Source organism: Gambusia affinis, linkage group LG15 (assembly GCF_019740435.1).
Source record: "Gambusia affinis linkage group LG15, SWU_Gaff_1.0, whole genome shotgun sequence".
Lineage (NCBI taxonomy): Eukaryota > Metazoa > Chordata > Actinopteri > Cyprinodontiformes > Poeciliidae > Gambusia > Gambusia affinis.
The window spans coordinates 15,151,385-15,170,391 of NC_057882.1; the positions used below are offsets into that span (position 1 = coordinate 15,151,385).

The 19,007-nt window shown below is 38.8% G+C and overlaps 1 protein-coding gene across 1 annotated transcript; it reads left to right on the plus strand.

The window, feature by feature from the left end:
* The first annotated feature begins 1,447 nt into the window (after nucleotides 1–1,447).
* Nucleotides 1,448–6,117, plus strand: tmlhe (trimethyllysine hydroxylase, epsilon). Its single transcript, XM_044139687.1, has 7 exons — nucleotides 1,448–2,189; nucleotides 2,268–2,444; nucleotides 4,382–4,661; nucleotides 4,784–4,903; nucleotides 5,071–5,307; nucleotides 5,392–5,530; nucleotides 5,623–6,117. Exons 1-7 carry the CDS (start codon nucleotides 2,051–2,053, stop codon nucleotides 5,752–5,754), a joined length of 1,224 nt encoding a protein of 407 aa, XP_043995622.1. The 5' UTR covers nucleotides 1,448–2,050; the 3' UTR covers nucleotides 5,755–6,117.
* The last annotated feature ends 12,890 nt before the right edge of the window (nucleotides 6,118–19,007 follow it).

Sequence of the window (19,007 nt, forward strand, 5' to 3'; positions counted from 1 at the left end):
AAGCAAGCGCACGAAGTCCTTGAACGCTTTGGGCAGTTCTTTATTGAGATAAGCAAATTTCCAATGGTTTTGAACGCGCCACCACCGCAGCGTTTTCAGAAAGACTGCGCTAACGGAGCAAGAGGAAGCAAAACAACGCCGTCCTTAAGAACACGGTGATCCCAGAAAGCGCACCCAGCTGCAATGGGGAGCTTACACAACACTCTCACAGCTGTCATCGGGACGTACAGCGGCCTGCAACGCTTACAAATAAAAGTAGCAGGGCCGAGTTTAAAAACCAGAATAAGCATTATTTCCTTTGCTAAGGTTCACGAAGTTGGAAAACTGGACTGAAGAGAGTTTGTACAGTACACCACGCCCATTTAATGTGACAATACACTCTGGGGGACTATAAAATACGGACATCTACGTATGAACCCGTTGCACTTAATCGTAACAAGACTCAAATACAAGACCACTATAGTAGACTCCTTATGTCTTTCAAGTTATTAATATTTTTACTCATTACAACCACACACTTCCATGTTGTACTGTTACAGACCAACAAACTGTATGATTGGGAAATGAAAAGTAAAGAATACAATGCTTTACAACAAAATAATTAAAAAGCATAACACCAAGTAAGTATTAGGGAAAATGAACTATCTGTACATTGCACTGCTTAACAGGCCTGATGTTTAAATCATTTATCATATATTTCAGTGGGCATAGATATGTGTCTTAATAAATTAGATTATTATTTGTTTAAAAAAAACATTTATCTCAGTCTATTCAAAGCCAAGGGAAGTAAAAATTATAACTTAGAAAAATAAAGGTTTCATGTGATGAACATTTCCTTGCATCGTGGAGTTTTCCTGCCAAAAGTCCAAAGCTTCAAAGCTTTTTTCCATTCTTATTATTTTTTGCAACTTTCGTCCTGTGACATGGTCCTTTGGCATCCTCTAAAAATCGTTTTCAAATTATGATCCAATTGATGGCAGAAGTTTTTCATGGAAGATACATTTATCCAGTTCTCAAAGTATATTATTGGACATAACTGTGACGACGCTCCATTTGCTTTTACATCCATGGTATTTTCAGATGCAGTCATGAAAGCATTTACATTTCAAACATAAACTCGTTCTACACTTATGTCCATTCTCTTTAAGAAACTACAATAACGATGTGCTATACTGCACATATTTTGATATCAATCCAATACCAGTACATACAGGGTATCGCCGATACAAATGCTGATACCGATACTTTTCATTTACGTTTGTTCATCAAACTTCTGACCTTCAAGTGTTTTTGTGTCCTTTCTTTTGAATTATTTTGTTCAAACTTTGGACAGAATTTGGACAAAGTGAAAAAGTTTATTATTTTTGATGTTTTTCCTAAATAAACAGAGTGGGGAAAAAATAGCATTTGATAGCAAATCAAAAGAAAATTCTTCTTGAAGTCAAGTTGTGAAACTACAAAACAAACATTTCGAGAGGAAATCGCAGACAGTGATACTAATCTGGTGTGATATTATCAATATTTTGGATTGATCCGATTCCAGCCACCACTAACATACAATAGTTTTTTGGCCAAGTAAGGAGTGAAATTTCCTTGGAAATCACAATGTTTATTTACTGTACACTATTTCATAATTGAGATGTAACTTGGTAAAACATAAATCTGTGCTCAGTTCCAGTGATGTCACCAACAACAGTTTGTGAGGTTGAAATTTGTTTTTGTAAATGTCTCCCTTTCTAATATGGCGGCGGCATTGACGTAGTCACACATCCCGGTGACCACGTCATGCCTGAACCAAATAAGCGTTTTTTGTGTGAAAGAGACAAATTTAAGCCCGACAAGTGTTTAATGATTAAGCTTTTATTGGCTTTTTATGTCAGTCTTTTTACGTCAGTCTGAGATGTTTTATGAGATGAACGATTTATCTACGAGGACAGGATTAACCAGGCAGTCCAGTCTGTCAGGAAACTGCAAGGTATCGGATTAACAGTGTTTTGAGGTGTATATATATATAGAGAGAGAGGCATACTCAGTTGTGTTTTCAGCCGGGATGTTCAGTGTGCTTCCCAGATTAGCTGGCTCTGCCCTTAGGGAGACTCAGCTGCTGTTTGCCCGCACAGAACCCCGCATGTCGCTGCAGCTCCGCTTTGCAGCGTCTGCGACTCTCCGCTTGCTCGAAGACTGCCTCGGTGAGTTTAACAGCCGTTCCTTTTAGTGCACAGCTACTTCCATAACGGTCTCATGCACTCTGCATGTGAAATCACCAGAGGTCAGCTACGAGGGGACGCCGATGCGTTTCAACTACGTGTGGCTGCGGGACCACTGCCGCTCAGCGTCCTCTTACAACTCCGCAACCCACCAGAGGAACCTGGATACCGGGAGCATAGAGCTCACTCTGCGCCCTGAGAGCTCCGCGTTGGAAGACGGCCAACTCGTCCTCGCCTGTGAGTCAGCTGTGAAACCTGAGTGAGGAAAAACACAGTTCAACCCCTTTGACTGTGTTTATTAAGAAGGGTGTTCCCAATTGTATTTGCTCTCATGTATATCTTGTACAGCCGTTGTTATAGGTTAACTGGTGGCTAAATACATGCGCACCGCAGATATTTCTAAATTGTAGGTGGCTGTGTTGATGCCTGTTGAAAAATGCTACTTTGTGACAAAACCGTCTTCAAAACTTTACTGTAAATCCCATTTTAAGCAAATATGTTTAGTGTTGGACGTGAAAATTATGTTTCAAAACAAGTTTCTATAGAGCAGCGTTCAGTGCGCTTCGAAAACACCGCATTTGAGCATAACCAGATCAATGAGTAACACGACAATCCCATTCACATTCAGGTTCACCAGAAGAAATTAATTTAATCTCATGAAAGATCCTGCAATGTTTCTGAACTTTATTCTTTTTTAGCGACACTACCCACAGTAAGTGTTGCTAAACAATGAAGTTGGTGTCATCATATTTAATAAAATTTAAATCGCATACCTGATGGTGTTGCTTGTGGTTGTTTACGTGTCCAAATAGAGAGGAATATCAAGTAATGTCGATAAGTTATTCTGCAATAAAATCTCATCTAAATGATATAAAGTTAACAGCCAATGTTGTAGTTGGTGATGATATCCAAACTGACAAGCCAAAATTATAATAATAAACGTTCCTACATTACTGTCAGATACCACCAACAGCTTATGATCCATATCTACAGTATACGTCTGTGTGTTCTCTATTGGGAAACAGTTTGCAGGCTGGTGACGAGGTGAAATAAACTTAAAAACAAAACGAGCCGCATTAAGATTAACTAGTGACAGTCAAACGGGGTCCTCAACGCAGATGTTTGCAAAAAATTAGGTGCTTGTGTCGTTTCCTGATCAAAACGTAAATAAACGGATTAGAAAATGTCTCTTTCTCTATTATCTATTCAAAACAATAATAGTTCTTTGCATGTAAAGGAATATATTGAAATATCACCAAAATATACCACACTTCAAGAGGAGACTGTACGAATTTCTACTATCACCCAGCATTAGAGTAGCTACTGACGATTATTTTACATTTTCTCGGTCTTATATTGACTGACATGTTCTGCAAAGATGTCAATAAATGTAAACAGTTCTGATATCATATATCATTTTAATGAATAAAATTAATAAACTGCAAAGTGGTAATATTGTCATTATTAACATGTAATTCTCAAAGTAATTAGCCTGGTCATTACTCTTTAACCCCTCCCATTAATGTGTGGAGTTTAAATGTTCTCCCCGTGCTTCCTCCCACATTTAATTGGCTTCTGAAATAAATTACCCCTTGTTTTTTTTTTTGTCTTGTGTGTGTCTGTGGTTGATTTTTGGACCTTAACTGAGATGGATAAAACTGGCTTCACATGTAAGTACAGTAAGTATCGGCAGGTCACCGATCTCCCTAAAAGAAGGCAATCAGCATTGTTAAATCCTGGCCGACATGATTTTTATTTCCAGACCTTTACTCTTTTAAAACACATGTTTAGACAAATACATTCCCTGGAATCATTTTAAGACCAAACACTGGCATAGTGTTGGTATGCATCACAACTTACATGAAGTGACAAATGAGGAGGTGGTAGCCTCGAGACAGACGATGTTGATGTACATGCTCTTATAAAGGCGTACAGAATAATGTGGCGCTTTATGTTGGCTCAGCATGTTCAAGGTCAGCTGCGTGTGTTGATTCACGAGCGCCGCTTCTGACACCTTCATTTCAGTAAAAGCTCAATCTTCTTAACCCGTATACGTAGGTGGGTAGGGCTTGAGAAAAGGGACGATCACAAAAGAAAGTCCTTCAAATACAAACCAAATAAGAAACAAACTTCAGTTTGGTTCAGAATTGATTGTAATGTCGCTCTGCTGACAGGGCCTGGTGGCCACGTGTCAAAATTCAGCCTCAGTTGGTTGGCTGAGAACAGCTATGAAGGAAGGAAGACGGTCATGGAGCAGCAGCGCGTCCTGTGGAACGCTAACATCTACCAAAACGCTAGCATATCAGCAGCCAAATGGGACAAATTCATGAGCTGCGACAGCGAGTTGAAGAAGTTCCTTCAGAACTACCTCTGGTATGGAATTGCCTTTGTGGACGACGTTCCGGCGACGGTAGAAGCCACTGAGGAAATCGCCAGGAGAGTCAGTCTGATCAGGTAGCACTTTTTCTTCTTGTTTTGTTTCTAGTGCAACTATATTCATCATAGATGGCATTACCACATGAGCAACATTAACTGACTACTTGATCTGGGTTTTTTTTGTGTGTGATTCTTCAAAGAGAGACTATTTATGGGAGAATGTGGAGTTTTACATCCGATTTTTCCAGAGGCGACAGTGCCTACAGTCAGCTGGCCCTGGACCGTCACACTGACACTTCTTACTTTCAGGAGCCATGTGGGTGGGTACAGTAGAATATGCCATGCGTTTTCTAACTTTTCCAGACTCTGGGTAGTTTGTACGCAAGACTCTGACACAAATCAGGTAGAACCCTAGCCCCAGTGGGCCTGTATGTAGAATAAGCTGTTGTTTTATCACTAAGAAGTGTTGCTTTGGCTGCTGTTGCAGAATCCAGGTGTTTCATTGTCTAAGACACGAGGGCACTGGAGGGAAGACGCTGCTGGTGGATGGATTCTATGCCGCGGAGAAAGTCCGCCAGCACTCCCCAGAGAACTTCAAGCTGCTGTGCCACATCCCCATCAGGCACGAGTACATTGAAAAAACAGAAAATCACCAAAACCACATGATGGGCATTGGCCCCGTGCTCAATGTCTACCCTTGGAACAATGAACTCTACATGATACGGTACGCTGATGTTGGAATCTGATAGATTTTGGGCCATAGATATTGATCAGTAATTCTAACTGTTTGCTGTCCTAACGACTCCAGATATAACAACTATGACCGGTCAGTGATGAACACGATCCCCCATGACACCGTCCGGCGATGGTATGTAGCACATCGAGAGCTCACCACAGAGCTACGGCGGCCCGAGAACGAGCTGTGGGTGAAACTCACTCCAGGGAAAGTAAGAAAGTTTAATCAAGAATGTGAAATCTGCGTAACTGAAGTTCAAAGCTTAAATGTAACGTAAACATCCTCTTTCTCTTGTCCCCTAAGGTGATTTTTATCGACAACTGGAGAGTCCTACATGGGAGGGAATCTTTCACCGGCTTGAGGCAGCTTTGTGGATGTTATCTGACCCGAGACGACGTCCTCAGTGCTGCACGCTACTTTGGACTACAAGCCTAAACATATAGATTCTGTCATTACACTGCCTTAATCGTCTGCCTCTGTAACACAGATTTCATCACGTTGGACTCGGAGTCCCTTCAGTCCAGGGGGATGCTCTGCTTTGCTCATATACATTTTGTAATATTGCTTGTTTTTAAAGATTTTTTCTTTTTAGAATTTCATTTCACATGAAAAATATTCTCAGGTGAAAATTTGAGCAGTGGCGTGTGAGAAGCTCAACGTTTTGGGATATTGTCTTAGAATCTAATCCTTAAGATCCTTCATTACCTGACGTGTGTTGTTCTAACTAACCTCTGCGGCCTTCAGAAAACTTGTAGATTCACACTGAGATTAAATAAAAAGACACACAGATGGACTTTTGGTGACCTCTTAAGGCAATTGACTGCACTGAATCCTGTGTATCAGAGTAAATATGAAGTATAACATTCTTCATATTTTTTTATTTTTCTGAAAGAACCTTATTAAATAAAAAAACTATTAAAATGTGTTGTAGTAATATCATAAAATGTGGAAAAGTTGAAAGGATATAAATATTTTATTCTTGATTGAGCAGTAGTGATTGACCTATAAATACAGTGAGCATACTACATGGGCAAGCATGACATAATTAAGTGGATCAGTAAGTAATTTTAATCATGTTAGTGAAGTTTATTTATTCTAATTAAACCAGACACTTTTCTATCAGTATAAAGATCCAGAGACTTTTCTAAATGTTTAGAAACCGAATGAAAGAAAATTGGATGCCTTGCAGAAATATTCATACCCCTTACACTTGTTCCAGTTTGGTTTTGTGGCAAGCAAAAGCTTCAGTGTATTTTATTGGGATTCTCTCAGATAGACCAAAACAAAGCTGTGCATATTTGTGAGACTGAGGAAACAAATATGGATGATCTACAATATTTCTTTAACAAATTAAAATCATAGAACTACAGCATGCATTTGTATTTAGCCTTCTTTACTCTGGTTACCTGCAGAAATCACCAAATCAGTCATTTTATTAGTACTTTTGGGTTTTCAATATGTCTCCCTGATGATAAATATAAGTAGATATCTGAAAGGGGTTGCAGGAATTTCAAGATGTCCTGCAACGTGAAGTCTTCATGAAGGAGAATATTAGAGATTCACTTTAATTATGGTGTGGGACATCTGTGTCTACGTCACAATGGTGGAAAAGTAGTAAACGTAATAAAAAGCTAAAAGGAAAGGAAGATGATGAGTTTCAATGTATGAAGTGAAGTCTGATCGTGATCCATGTTAAACAGTCTTTCCAAATGGTCCTTCATTTAACCGGTGACGTCCTTCCAGTTGTTCTCAGTCGACCCTTTCTCTTCAGCAAAGAGGTTGCTAAATGTAGTTGCTATAGAAACCTTACTCAAGGAATCCGTGGCTCCCTCTAGTGGAAAAAGAAAGTGTTTACCTTCCACTTTTTAGGTTAAAATCTTACTAATAAAATGACATAGGATATATATGTCTATAGTCTGAACCTGTGCACACACTCTAAAAAAACAAGAGTGACTGTGCCAGGAAAACAATGTTGCGTGTAAAGAATCCGGTTGACAGTGGAAGTCACCAAACACAAAAGGCTGACCTTAGTCACTGTAATATAAATACACACACATACAATTCTAATCAGAACTCTATGTATGGTACACTCATCCCGACCATGACTAGTCTGTTCATTTTGGACTGCTATCTTTTACAGATGAAATTATTATAAGCTTTAAAAACAACAAACTAATCACATTTTAAATAATTTACTCTGACTTTCACCCTGATATTTATTTATTTATTTATTTATTTATTTATTTATTTATTTATTTATTTATTTATTTTTGCAGCCCTCAGCAAGTTTTTGGCATAATTCCAGTTGGAAATTTCACTCTGACTCTTAACTAAATGAAATTGTTTGATTTGTTTCAATCGGCTGGCCTCTACACGGTTAGCAGCCTTCAAGCATAATCTGTGCATTTTCAGTTTCTACAGTGTAACTGTTGCTTTGAGCTGAGGGGGAGAGCTCGGAGGTGGCTGTATTTCCTTTTCGTTCCATCCACTTTTGAAATGAACCAGCACAATTGGCAGACCTCCAGCACGATACAGCCACCACCATGCTTGACTGTTGGTACAGTGTTCTAAGGTTTGAAAGCCTCCATGCAGTTAGAACAGATATGTGGGCAGATGTCAGCTGTGCTTAATGTTCACCACATTCCAGATCCTGCAGGGCAGGATTAAGACTGTGGGAGTTGCTGGGTTGTCTGCTGACCATCCAAACCGATATCCTTAAAACACTGAGAAATTTATTGTGCTGAGAAATTTATTGTCGAACAGAAAAATGATCCCTTAATACACATAAAGTATGATTTTAAAGTTGATCAAGTGGGCCAGCACTATGTATTTTTTTCAATTCTCGACCTCAGATAAAAGCTTTAAAGCCACTGCTGTGCCAGAAAGCAGTCATTTTAAAGGAGCTATTCTGCCAGCTGCTTTTTAATTGGCCACATAAGCTCTTGCTGAAAATCAAACTCGCTGTAAAACATGTCATCAAATAATACTTGCCGTGCAAATACATATTAGACAGCACATTTTGTTGTTGTTGAAGTTTAGTTGCATAACTGACAATGGTTCTAATGCATCACAGTGCAGTTCAACCCCCAAACAGTAATGAGCGATAAATTTCTCTGACACACTGACTAGACGTAAGTCTAATGCAACGTAATGGCTTAAAACGTGCAGGTTCAGAAATGATTTATCAATATCTGTAAATGTATTTTTCTTCTTCTTCTTGTGTGTCCTTTTCACTTCAGGTGCCTTCGATACAGCGAGTGTCGGCTCCACACCTCACTGGCTGGTTTTGACCTTGGTGAACAAATCACAAAGCAGAGGTGTGTACAACCCCCCACCCCCCGCCACAAAAACAAATGTTTAAGGGTTTCCTGTTCTGTCTGTATGAGCTGCTGAGACAAAACCTGTGAGGTGGGTTGAAACGCAGGATGTTTTAATCAAGCCAACCCCTTATGAATGATTAACTTATGTGCATTTCATGTGTAAATCAGTCATTATTAGTGTTAAAATGTAACCTTGCAACTCTGCCAGTGAACTGAAAGCAACTGTACACTCCCACTAAAATTTTTATTAAAACCTATCTTACTTTACTTTCACCTGCTTTTCATTTTCAGATAACAGATCGAAGATTTTGCCGGAAATGGATATCCACGTTTCTCATTCATGATATGCCGCTCATTATCTGACATATCATCATAGTTGCATGCAAGAGTACGTGGGTGAACCCATGTACATCAGCACTATTCATATTTACAGCGTGCACGCTTGAACTGGCCCCCCTCCGAACGGGCCGTCGCTCGGCGTCGTTTGCATGCAGCAGCAGACATGGATATGTATTCTGTATGCGGCACAAAGATGCAGTCACAGACCTCTTCTAATTTCCACTGACAATGAGGAGACTGCTGCGGTATCCATGGAAACTACAGAGGATACGGAGGCCTGCCCACCAAGTTGTCCTGGTAACTGGGTGAATGAGACGAATCCGGCTGAATGTAATTCCCTGTATTCAGGGCCAGTAGTTTTGATAAGTTTGGTAATGTGACAAACACAGAAAGGAGAATACAAATCGCTGAAACAGTTGTGTAAATGTGTGTGCGTGTTTATGTATTTCAACAACAGCTAAATCATTAGCAAATTGCTTACGAGCCGTTGTCTACAGTCATTCTCTGAATGAATGTGGTCCAGTAGCAAAAACCACATCTTTTTTTCTTGTCCCCGAAGTGGCTGTGTATAACATTCACTGGCAAAACTGCAAATGATTGTGATTAATTTTTCAACATGTTTATTATATTCCATCATTGTTTTTAAATTACTTAGCTTCTTGCAAGTGGAGAAGTGTACAAACAGCAACGAGAAACACAACGCACAGACAAACAAAAAAAACAAAAAACTTGGCTTGTTGGATTTAGCTCATCAAGGACATTGGTCATGATATTGGACTGCGGTCGTCCAACCAAAATAAGTTCTCTTGTATGTAGTCTCCATCATCACCTGCTTAAAAGTTCCTTTTTAAAAGTGACCCACAAAGTATTCCAGCTGCAATCTGGGCTGTGCAGTGTCAATCTTTTCTGAAAAATAGCAATGGATCCAGGAATGATTAAGTTTCTTCAGACAAGTCTCATAATTTCTGGTTAGTTGGCAAAAAAGAAAAAAGAAAGATTGTAGGGCATTAAAGAATGAAATTGTTGCAGGCAGGGATAAGGAAGGACAATGTCATTAATTTACTTTGTGTTCTAGATGAACTTTCTTTTCCAATTGTGCGCTTTTGCTCAGAATACACACATTATGAGTTTTTAAAACAAAATCATCTAGGGATAAAGGACTATAAATTCTTTGAAAAGGGATGAGGAGTGGGATGAAATTAATCGTGAAAATTGAGTGGGATAAGAATGTCAATAAAAATGTCAATAAAGACAAGTAAGGAAATTGGGAAGGGTTGAAAAAGATAAAGGAAACCAATGACGATCGCAAAGTAAAAAAGAACCAGGAAGAAGAAATGAGTGGTAGAGATTATCTGATGATCAGAGTAACGCAAGGGTTTTTAAGAATGAATAGGGGCAATGAGTGGGATAAAGAAAATGTCTTCAAAGTGAAGAAAAGGATGGGTGGGAGAGAAAATTAGAAGAAATAAGATGAGACAAAAGGTGGAAGAGAAAATATCGCGGATGTGTGAGAAACCTCGGTGCCTTTCACATAGTCATTAAAATTATAGCATTCTGTCATAATAAAAAGCAGACTTTTAATCATAATTTGTGAAGGAAATAACCTGTCCTTTTCTGTTTTTTTTAAATCTGACCATCAAAAACATGATGTGGCCTTTACTGGTTGCAGTAAAATAAAGAAATTTTTATTTTACTGCAAGTAAAAAGTAAAACAATTTTACTTTTTCTTTACATTCAGAGTCATAATAAGATTTAATCGTTCTGGGATTTATTCTGACATAACACCTCACGGCCTCACAATGAGTAGCTATAATACAAAACATTTGATCATTTTAACTCTTCTGCAGGGAGTTAATGTTTTCTAAAAGTAGAAGTAACTTCTACTTAACTATCTTCCTGCCTTCCCGGTGAACCAGCAGAGAAAATTCTTTTAAAAAGTGTCATTTCCCGTTTGCTACGTCCGGTATCCACCTTTCTTGAAAAACATCAAAACATTGAGTACTTTTTTTTATTGTTGTTTTTTATTTGATAATTTCCCTCTCAGCCTCTGCCCGTACGCCGACAGAGGGAGAGGGACGGTGAATCATACGTGATTAATTGTCTGTAATTACCAGAAGCTGACAAAAGTGATTAAGGATGTGAAGAACGTTGACCAGGGGTGACTGGAAGGTCGAGGGAGGAGAAGAGGGAGGTGACAGGACCGTGTAGTAAAGGGGAGGGAAGAGTGTGGAGCTCATTATCCAGAAGACACTTGTAAGTTGGGAAGAGAAGGCGACCTCGGTGTCTTCAGACTCTGATCAAGACATGTGTTGGCAGCTGTGTGTTTGGGTACACTGAGGGTGGTGGTGCGTGTGTGGAGGGGATCTACAAATAAACGTAACAGCATGGCTCATGACCAGCCGGTGACAGTTTAGGAGGTTTGTCCTTGAAAACCACATTCAGGATGAAGATATTTATTTAAAAGCAATAGTTTTGTTCTTTTATTCCAATAGGAACCGAGATGGAAAATAGCCTGTAGACCACAAATTATTCATCCTCCAGACAATTCAAGGGAAATGACTCAAGCTGTGTGGAAAATGTACGTTTGGAGCGCAACTTTCATAGCTGCACTTTGAAAATTACAGGCTTCATTTCAGTGCGTGGCTTGGTTTCCCATTATTGTGCAACCTTTTTTATTTAGCTCTCGCTATTATGAAATGACGGTTAAAACCCAACTGATTGGCCTCTCAGCAAAGACTGAACCGTTTTTCATTAACTGAATGAAATTTCTATGTATATATGTATAAACACCACACTAAAGCCAAAAACCATAAATATGTGCAACTTTAAAATCTTTCCTACCACTAAAGCACTATATAAATACCAAATTAAAAATTAAGATGATTAAATGGGTAAATGATGTTATTGTTATTACAAAGTCATGCATTTGTGTCTCATGTGGGCCAGATTTATGCACAGAGATAGCCACTTTGGGGTATCTTACATCACCAAGGCAGTCTAGGGGTATTGGGGGGCTGTAACAATAGATAAACAAGGGAAAATGAAGAGACAAAACCAGGAGGGTAAAGTTAAAGTTTTATTCTTCAAGAATTATCTGAAGAAATCTTAAAGGCGAAAATGAGAACCCAAAAGAAAAGAAAGGGGAGAGTAACAACAAAAACCAGGGTTTCTAGCAAACAACAAATCCTCCATCACAGCACCACAAAGCTGCAGCACACATGCTGCCCAATTGGCCAAGAGGCCCTGAAATCATTTTTCCCAGCTAGCCTTATGCTCTGCTAATCAAGAGGCAGAGTAAAACCAGCTGGGCCTGCTTAACCTGCCGGAGCTCAGCAGCAACCTGAAATGGGGGTACATGATTGCACCAGCACATTAGCATTCATATTATTAATGTCAACATTCTTCTTTCTTTTCGCAGGTAAGTAACTGAAACAAGTTGAAATGCTAAAATTGACTTTGACAATTTTAACTGCGTTATGAAGACAATGTTTGATTTTATGGCTGCAGATATCAGAACAGAAATGAAAAGTTAGCTAAATGGTAAGATTAGCAAATAATCATTGATCTGCTCAACACCAATTGTTCTTCTTTGTCTTTTATTAAAACTTTAAATAAGTCAGCCTTTGCCTTTATGTTATGGAATATATGCAATTAAACACTTTAATAAAGCACTCCAATGCTTTAAAAGTGCTTTTATAAGTAACATTTTAGAAAGGGGTCAAATTTGTGAACCAGTTAAGCACATAAATTAATTTAGCTACATGCTAATGCTAGCATTTCTTCAGACAACACCATCATTTCTCTTTTTATCGAATTAAAACGTTACGATCATTCCTCAGTGTAAGCTGTCCTTCTCAGCAATGTCTGGAATCTTGGATTTTTGCTCAGATTTCCAGAGGGGAATGCTCTATGACCAACATGAGCATTTGCTGCCTTCAACCTGAAATAAGTGTCAAAAACACAAACGAGTCCTTCGATGAACATTCTCAACATATAATAAAAAATAAATTTACAAAGAATCAGTAGCATAAGCGTTGTATATGTTGTATCCGTTGGTTACCTGTCATGCAGAATTATACTTTATGCCAAAAACAGTGATTTTTCTGGCTAGTGTTGTGCCGCTATCACAGCTTCTGGGAAGACTGAGGTGTAATTCAGACAAAAGCCACAAGATGGCAGGACAGGCTGTTACATGCTTGGGATTTATTTTGTACGTAGGCGTGCGTGAGTATGTGTGTGTCACAGAGCGTTTAACGCTGCTGATGGCAATAGAGCCAGGGGCAGCACAGTACGGATTCAGCTCTGCCCTCCTCCCCAACTTGGAAAAAAAACAAAAATAGGGCAGGCATTTAGAATGACTTCACATAATGTCCCTACAGCTACCAAGCAAAGCACAGGGGGAAAAAGAGCACAGAATCAAATCAAATCGTATGCAGAAACAAGAACACACAGCGGCAAAACACTGTAGTGTAAAACATCGTCTGACTCACGCAGAGGAAAAGGTCTCATCCGCATTTCATTTGTTTGCTTCTCCACTCCAAAAGCCAAACCCAGTGACACCGAACAATCATTTCACATCGGCTTCAAATCTGTGACACAGTGTGCCTCCACAAAGATCGACATGTTTGCACAAGCAAATGAAGAGAAAATGGGACACTGGCACTCGGAGGCCGCGTTTCCTTTTAATTTTGTCTTTGAATTTCGAAGTGTGACGCTTGAAAAGGTGACCTATTGCGAATTGGCAGAGGAAGGGGGGGAGGGGGGGGGGGTAGGATAAGAAACAGAGGATGGAAGTGCATCACAGGTTGCAGCTTCATCGACAGCCTGTCAGTGTTGCACTTAGGCTATAACTTCCACAAAGAGCAGACAGTAAAAAAAAAAACAAAAAAACAAAAACAAAACAGGAGCAATCACACAGAATACTCGGACAGGCTCAAGGAAACGTTTTGCTTTCCCACCACATGTTAGATTTTATACCCATTCGGACTAAAGATGTTTTGCTCCCTAAAATCTGATCTTTCTCAGCACAGAGATGCCGAAATATAATGAAAGGCAGGCTGCTGAAAAACCTTGACTTGATATTGTTTGGGGAAAAGATTGTACCTTAATGTTTTAGAGCTCTTTCCGTGTGTTAAGCATCAAATGCCAGACTACAGTGTTTTGAAGTTCGCTTATGATCATAGTACCTGCAGCAAAAAACTCTCTAAGCATTGTCATAATCCAAAATAGACTGAAAAGAACAGCTATTCTGAGAGGGCCCCAAAGACCAATGGTGACTTCTATGTTGTTAAAACAATTTCAATTTGAAATGGTCGTGTTTTATGAATTTATTATTACTGACCTAAAATGTTCATAAAAATCCTTGCTTAAACAATTGACATTTTTAGGGTCAGAGTGGAATTATGAGAATCTTTGCTCTTTTTCCTTTCTCTTAATGCTGGTTAGGTAAAGTCTCTAGAACAAATTAATTTTGAATTTTGCAGGTAAAAATTGCCTGCTTATGAACTTTAAGCAGAAGTTCACTTGGAAAATTCCAATCAACACCCTTTTAAGAATGAGAACCGCATTGTAAGTGGACTACTGCTAATCAGCCTGTGGCTAACAGGCTGAAGCCCGTTAGCCACATGATATCAGATATGCTTTCCACTCCTTGATGTTTACATATCCTGCCCCTACTGTGCAAACTGTACACCTCAGGTCTTACAGCAGCTTCCTTTTGTTTTCTTATGCCCTCGGACTTCAGAGGACTTTGAGTTTGTGCTTCAGTTGTAGCCACACTACATAAAAGCTCTGAATATTTTATTGGACACATGCTGCGGATTTTCTTTTAAAGCCCAAAGCAAGAGGTCTGGAACAACGGCAATGAAAATTCTGAAACAGTAAAAAATTTAGATGACAGTCTGTTCGATGTTATGTGGGATAATCTCTGCCAATGAATGTTTATTAACTGAATAATGCATTGTTTTAGGTTATGTAAGTGAACACAGTATGCATCCTGCCATTTAAGCAAGAAATGACAGTAAATTCCTTATTTTCTTCTTCATCTGGATGTTCTAAAGAATCCATAATACCTAATTTGCACTCTGGAACAAAGCCTAATAAAATGCAGAGTACAGAAAGCAGTCCCGATTATAGACAAGACTTATTGATGGGGTTTAGGTGCCAAAGTTGTTGTCAACTGTAAGTTTTTACTGTGACAACCAGGTTGATTGTAATAAAAATAGTAAGTTGGTATTCCCAAAATGATTTGTACATGCTGATATCCAGAATAGCAACGTTGCTTTTTAAACTAACATGGCTTTGGTGAAATGCATTTTGATCATGACAAATATTGATTTCTGAACTCTTCTTCCTGAGTTAAAACATCAGCATCATTGTTTCTAAATGAATATGAACTTGTTTACTTTGCATTATTTGAGGTCTGAAAGCACCATGTCTCATTTTCTGCATATAAATACTAAATTTTTGCTTGGAATTTCAGAGACATGTCAGTATTTCATCGAATTAAAGAGTAATGTTAATTTTACTTAAACGCATACCTATAAAAAGTAAAATCAGAGAACTGATCATTTTCAGGGGTCTCTTAATTTTATCCAGAGCTGTAAAGTAGCCTCTACTTCTTCAGCCTCTACTGTTTCATTTGACTGTTCCAGTTGAGGTTGGTGTGAAACAAGGAGCTAATATGTCCAAAAACGCATCTGCAAGTTATTAATAACTCCACTCCACTTTTAGCAATGGTGGACGAACTGTAATGATACGGAAGATCTTTGGTTATAATGATATTTGAAGCAAAAATATCTTTGCTTTTCTTTCTTTTAACAGACCTGTGGTGCAAAATTATATGGACAAATCAACACAAAACTTGTTCCCCATACACAAAACAAACCTTTTTTTTATGGTTTTCTCAGTCCACAGACCAAAACCCAACAGAAAACAGTTAAAGTGAACTGAAACTAAGATAGCATAAGGCTACGTTACTCATCCCGATAACTCTGCCCTGTCATTCTGCTCCAACCTTGTAAGAAGTCATAGAAAAAGACTAAATGTTGCTCTGGATGGACAACAGGGAGACTCATATTGGTGCTGCAGCTGCTTGTATGGAAATGTTTATCATTTCTTAACGTGGGATTGTTTCTATGAATGTGAAGAATGCTTGACGGTTAACAAAATAGCATTCTATAAGCTTGTTGGACTTTAACTCGAAATCAGTTCTGGTTAAAGTCACTTCAATCAGTGTAATGATTTTTTTTCCTTCTACTTTTTATTGTTTCATGATATATCGCCTTACATCCTACAAAACAAAACCAAGCAATTGAGCTCACTTTTTGTCCCCCTCCACCAATCAACATTCCTCTCCGCATACACACACACACACACGCACACGCAAGCACACTGGAAAAGCCATCAATTCCTGACCCATGTTAATGCACCCTTTCAATATTTTATGTTTTCATATGGAGTGCTGACAATAGACCACGGAAATGGAGGGAACATTTTGCTGAGCTGCTCCACCTGCTCTGAATCTGTCCTCTCAGCGTAGCCGTGCACTTCGGCGCATAAAGAGGCCGTGCGTCGAAAAGTAAACAAGAAAAAAAAAGAACAGAAAATCCTCGCAAGCACAAAATGCACCACTCCTTTAAAGGGATCATTTAATACCTTCCTTCCACCAAACAGTGTCGTTGTTTTCCCAACGACTTAAGTATGCTCTGATGAGCTCGATGAGGTCATATGTGAATCTTGGCTTCATAGAGGTGAATTCTCTACATCATCGCATATTGGGCATTATTTATAAACCTCTCCCCACCCCCCGGCTGCCCCTCTCTCAAGGTGAGCTCAGCGCAATTAGCAGCTGGAGTGGCTGTGGAGTCGACTGAAAGTAAATTAAAAGAAATCAATTAGAGAGGACCCGTGCATTAAATCTGCGTCGTGTCTGAGGGAGGGACAAGTCAGCGTAAGGTCACCGTGACTGGTAGAGGCCAAGCATGACGGAGATGGACGCACACGGCGGCCACAGCGAACCGTCCGAGACAAACCGTATGTGACGGTTACACAGTCAGCTCACAACTGAGAATGTGAAAGATGAAGGTCGCTTGTTTTTCTGTGCCTAAGCAACAAGTGGTAAACGGTAGAGAGAACGGTGAGATTTGACTAAAAATCTGTTACTGTAAAAAAAAAAAAAAGAAAGAAAGATGTTATGAGCTGATTAATCATGTCTGTTTCTTAGTAATCTGAATATTGTGTCTGCCATCTCTGAAAGTCTCTTGACATCTGCTGTGGCTGTGGCTGCCACTTACCTCAGTGATCCAGTGTCAAACAAGTAAGGCTGATCATTCTTGTCTTGGTTCCTTTGTTGACGCCCGTGGGGTCCAAATTGAGTCCACCTCCAAATTTAAATAGCGTAACCCTAACAGTAAAAATATACTTCTGTGTTATCTGTCCTTCAGTCGTCCCTCCCCTTCATAAATTGCCTTGCTTCAGGGATAATCTGTGTTACCATGTCATTTAGAAACATAAATTACAATGTTCTTATCCTTGCTTATGAAGTCAATGGGATTTCATTTTAAATTGAGAAGTTATTAGGGTATCATTATTGTATTTTTGCAGATAATCAAATAGAGCATGTATGAAAAGTTGTGGGTTCAGTTGTTTGTTTTGTTTTTTAGAATGAGATTCTAATTATGTTGGCACTTCAAATCAGACAAAAACGGTGAAGCGCCCAAATAACCTCACAGTCTCTTTACTCTGAGACAAACTGGGCAATAAAATCTTTAAATGTAGTTCTTCATGTAGGGTCACACATAGCACAGAATCTTGTTATTAATGCTTTGCTGTTGAGGGAGCTTGAGTTAGAGGTTGTTGGAGTCACCTTTAGCATCTAAACAAAATCGACATTGGAAAGATAGAAATAAAGGTCCAAATGTACAACCATTTACAGCGGTGCATGTCCTGAATCGGAGGACAACGAGTCCTGGCAAAGAGTTTTAGTGGCCTGACCAAACAGATGAATAATCGAGTCGTTTGAAGATTAAAATAAATAAAATTGCCCCGGGCCTGCCTTTCTGCACTAAAGGGAAAAAAAAACAAAAAACAGTTTTATATCCTAACAGCAAAAAAAAAAAAAAGGTTCCTAATGATAAAGTTCCCAAGCTGAAATAGGGGCAAACGTCAGCAGGAGTCACTTTTTTTATTCAGAAAATAGGTCTATTTTTATAAACATGCAAAGTTTCGTCTATCCATCCATTTTCTAACACCTTTGTCCCTGGCGGGGTCAGTAGGGTTGCTGGTGCCAATCCCCAGCTAACGTTCCGGCAGCGAGAGGCTTGGTACATCCTGGACAGGTCGCCAGTCTGTCGCAAAAAAGTTTCATAATTAAATTAAAAGAAGACACTAATTTGTCTTTCGGACTTACTTTGTATCTAGAAGTCGTTATCAAAACCGTGACACCAACTAAGAGGTGAAAGCTCTGACAAACAATTAAAGAGAATAACAACGTGATTACATCATTTGTAACAGGATTATGCAGTTTACCTTTTGGGAACTAATATATGAAACCTAATGGTTACAATGAAAAAGTGAAAAGAAAATGCTATACATTAGTCCACAAAAGGCAAATGAGACGACCACAGCTTTCTTTACAGTATAAGCCTTTATTTGTAAAAAGTTGGTTGTTTGAATGATAACCCTTTTTATACCACATACTTGAACACTTTGTATTTGTAAAAAACACATTTTGTTCAAACACCTAAAAAAGCTGATTGACACCATAACATTAAATTGCACTGACAAAAAAAATACAACTTCATACCACACAAATGTTGATTCCATGAGTACTGTTACCCCAAATGAAATCAAACACCGTATTAAACAAATGAATCAAAAAAGCGCCCAATGTGAACAAAACAATTACAGTACGTAAACCAAATGCTTTTTCTTTTTTTTTTTTTTTACTTCCAGTGCCGTATCGTATATCGGATGAATTACATTTCCTTCTTATGAAAATAAAACAACAACAACAGTAAGAATAACAAT

Coding starts and splice junctions, on each gene's coding strand:
- tmlhe (XM_044139687.1), top strand. CDS start 2,051: ATGTTCAGTGTGCTTCCCAGATTAGCTGGCTCTGCCCTTAGGGAGACT. Junction 4,662..4,783: donor AGGAGAGTCAGTCTGATCAG/GTAGCACTTTTT, acceptor GATTCTTCAAAG/AGAGACTATTTATGGGAGAA. Junction 4,904..5,070: donor TACTTTCAGGAGCCATGTGG/GTGGGTACAGTA, acceptor CTGCTGTTGCAG/AATCCAGGTGTTTCATTGTC.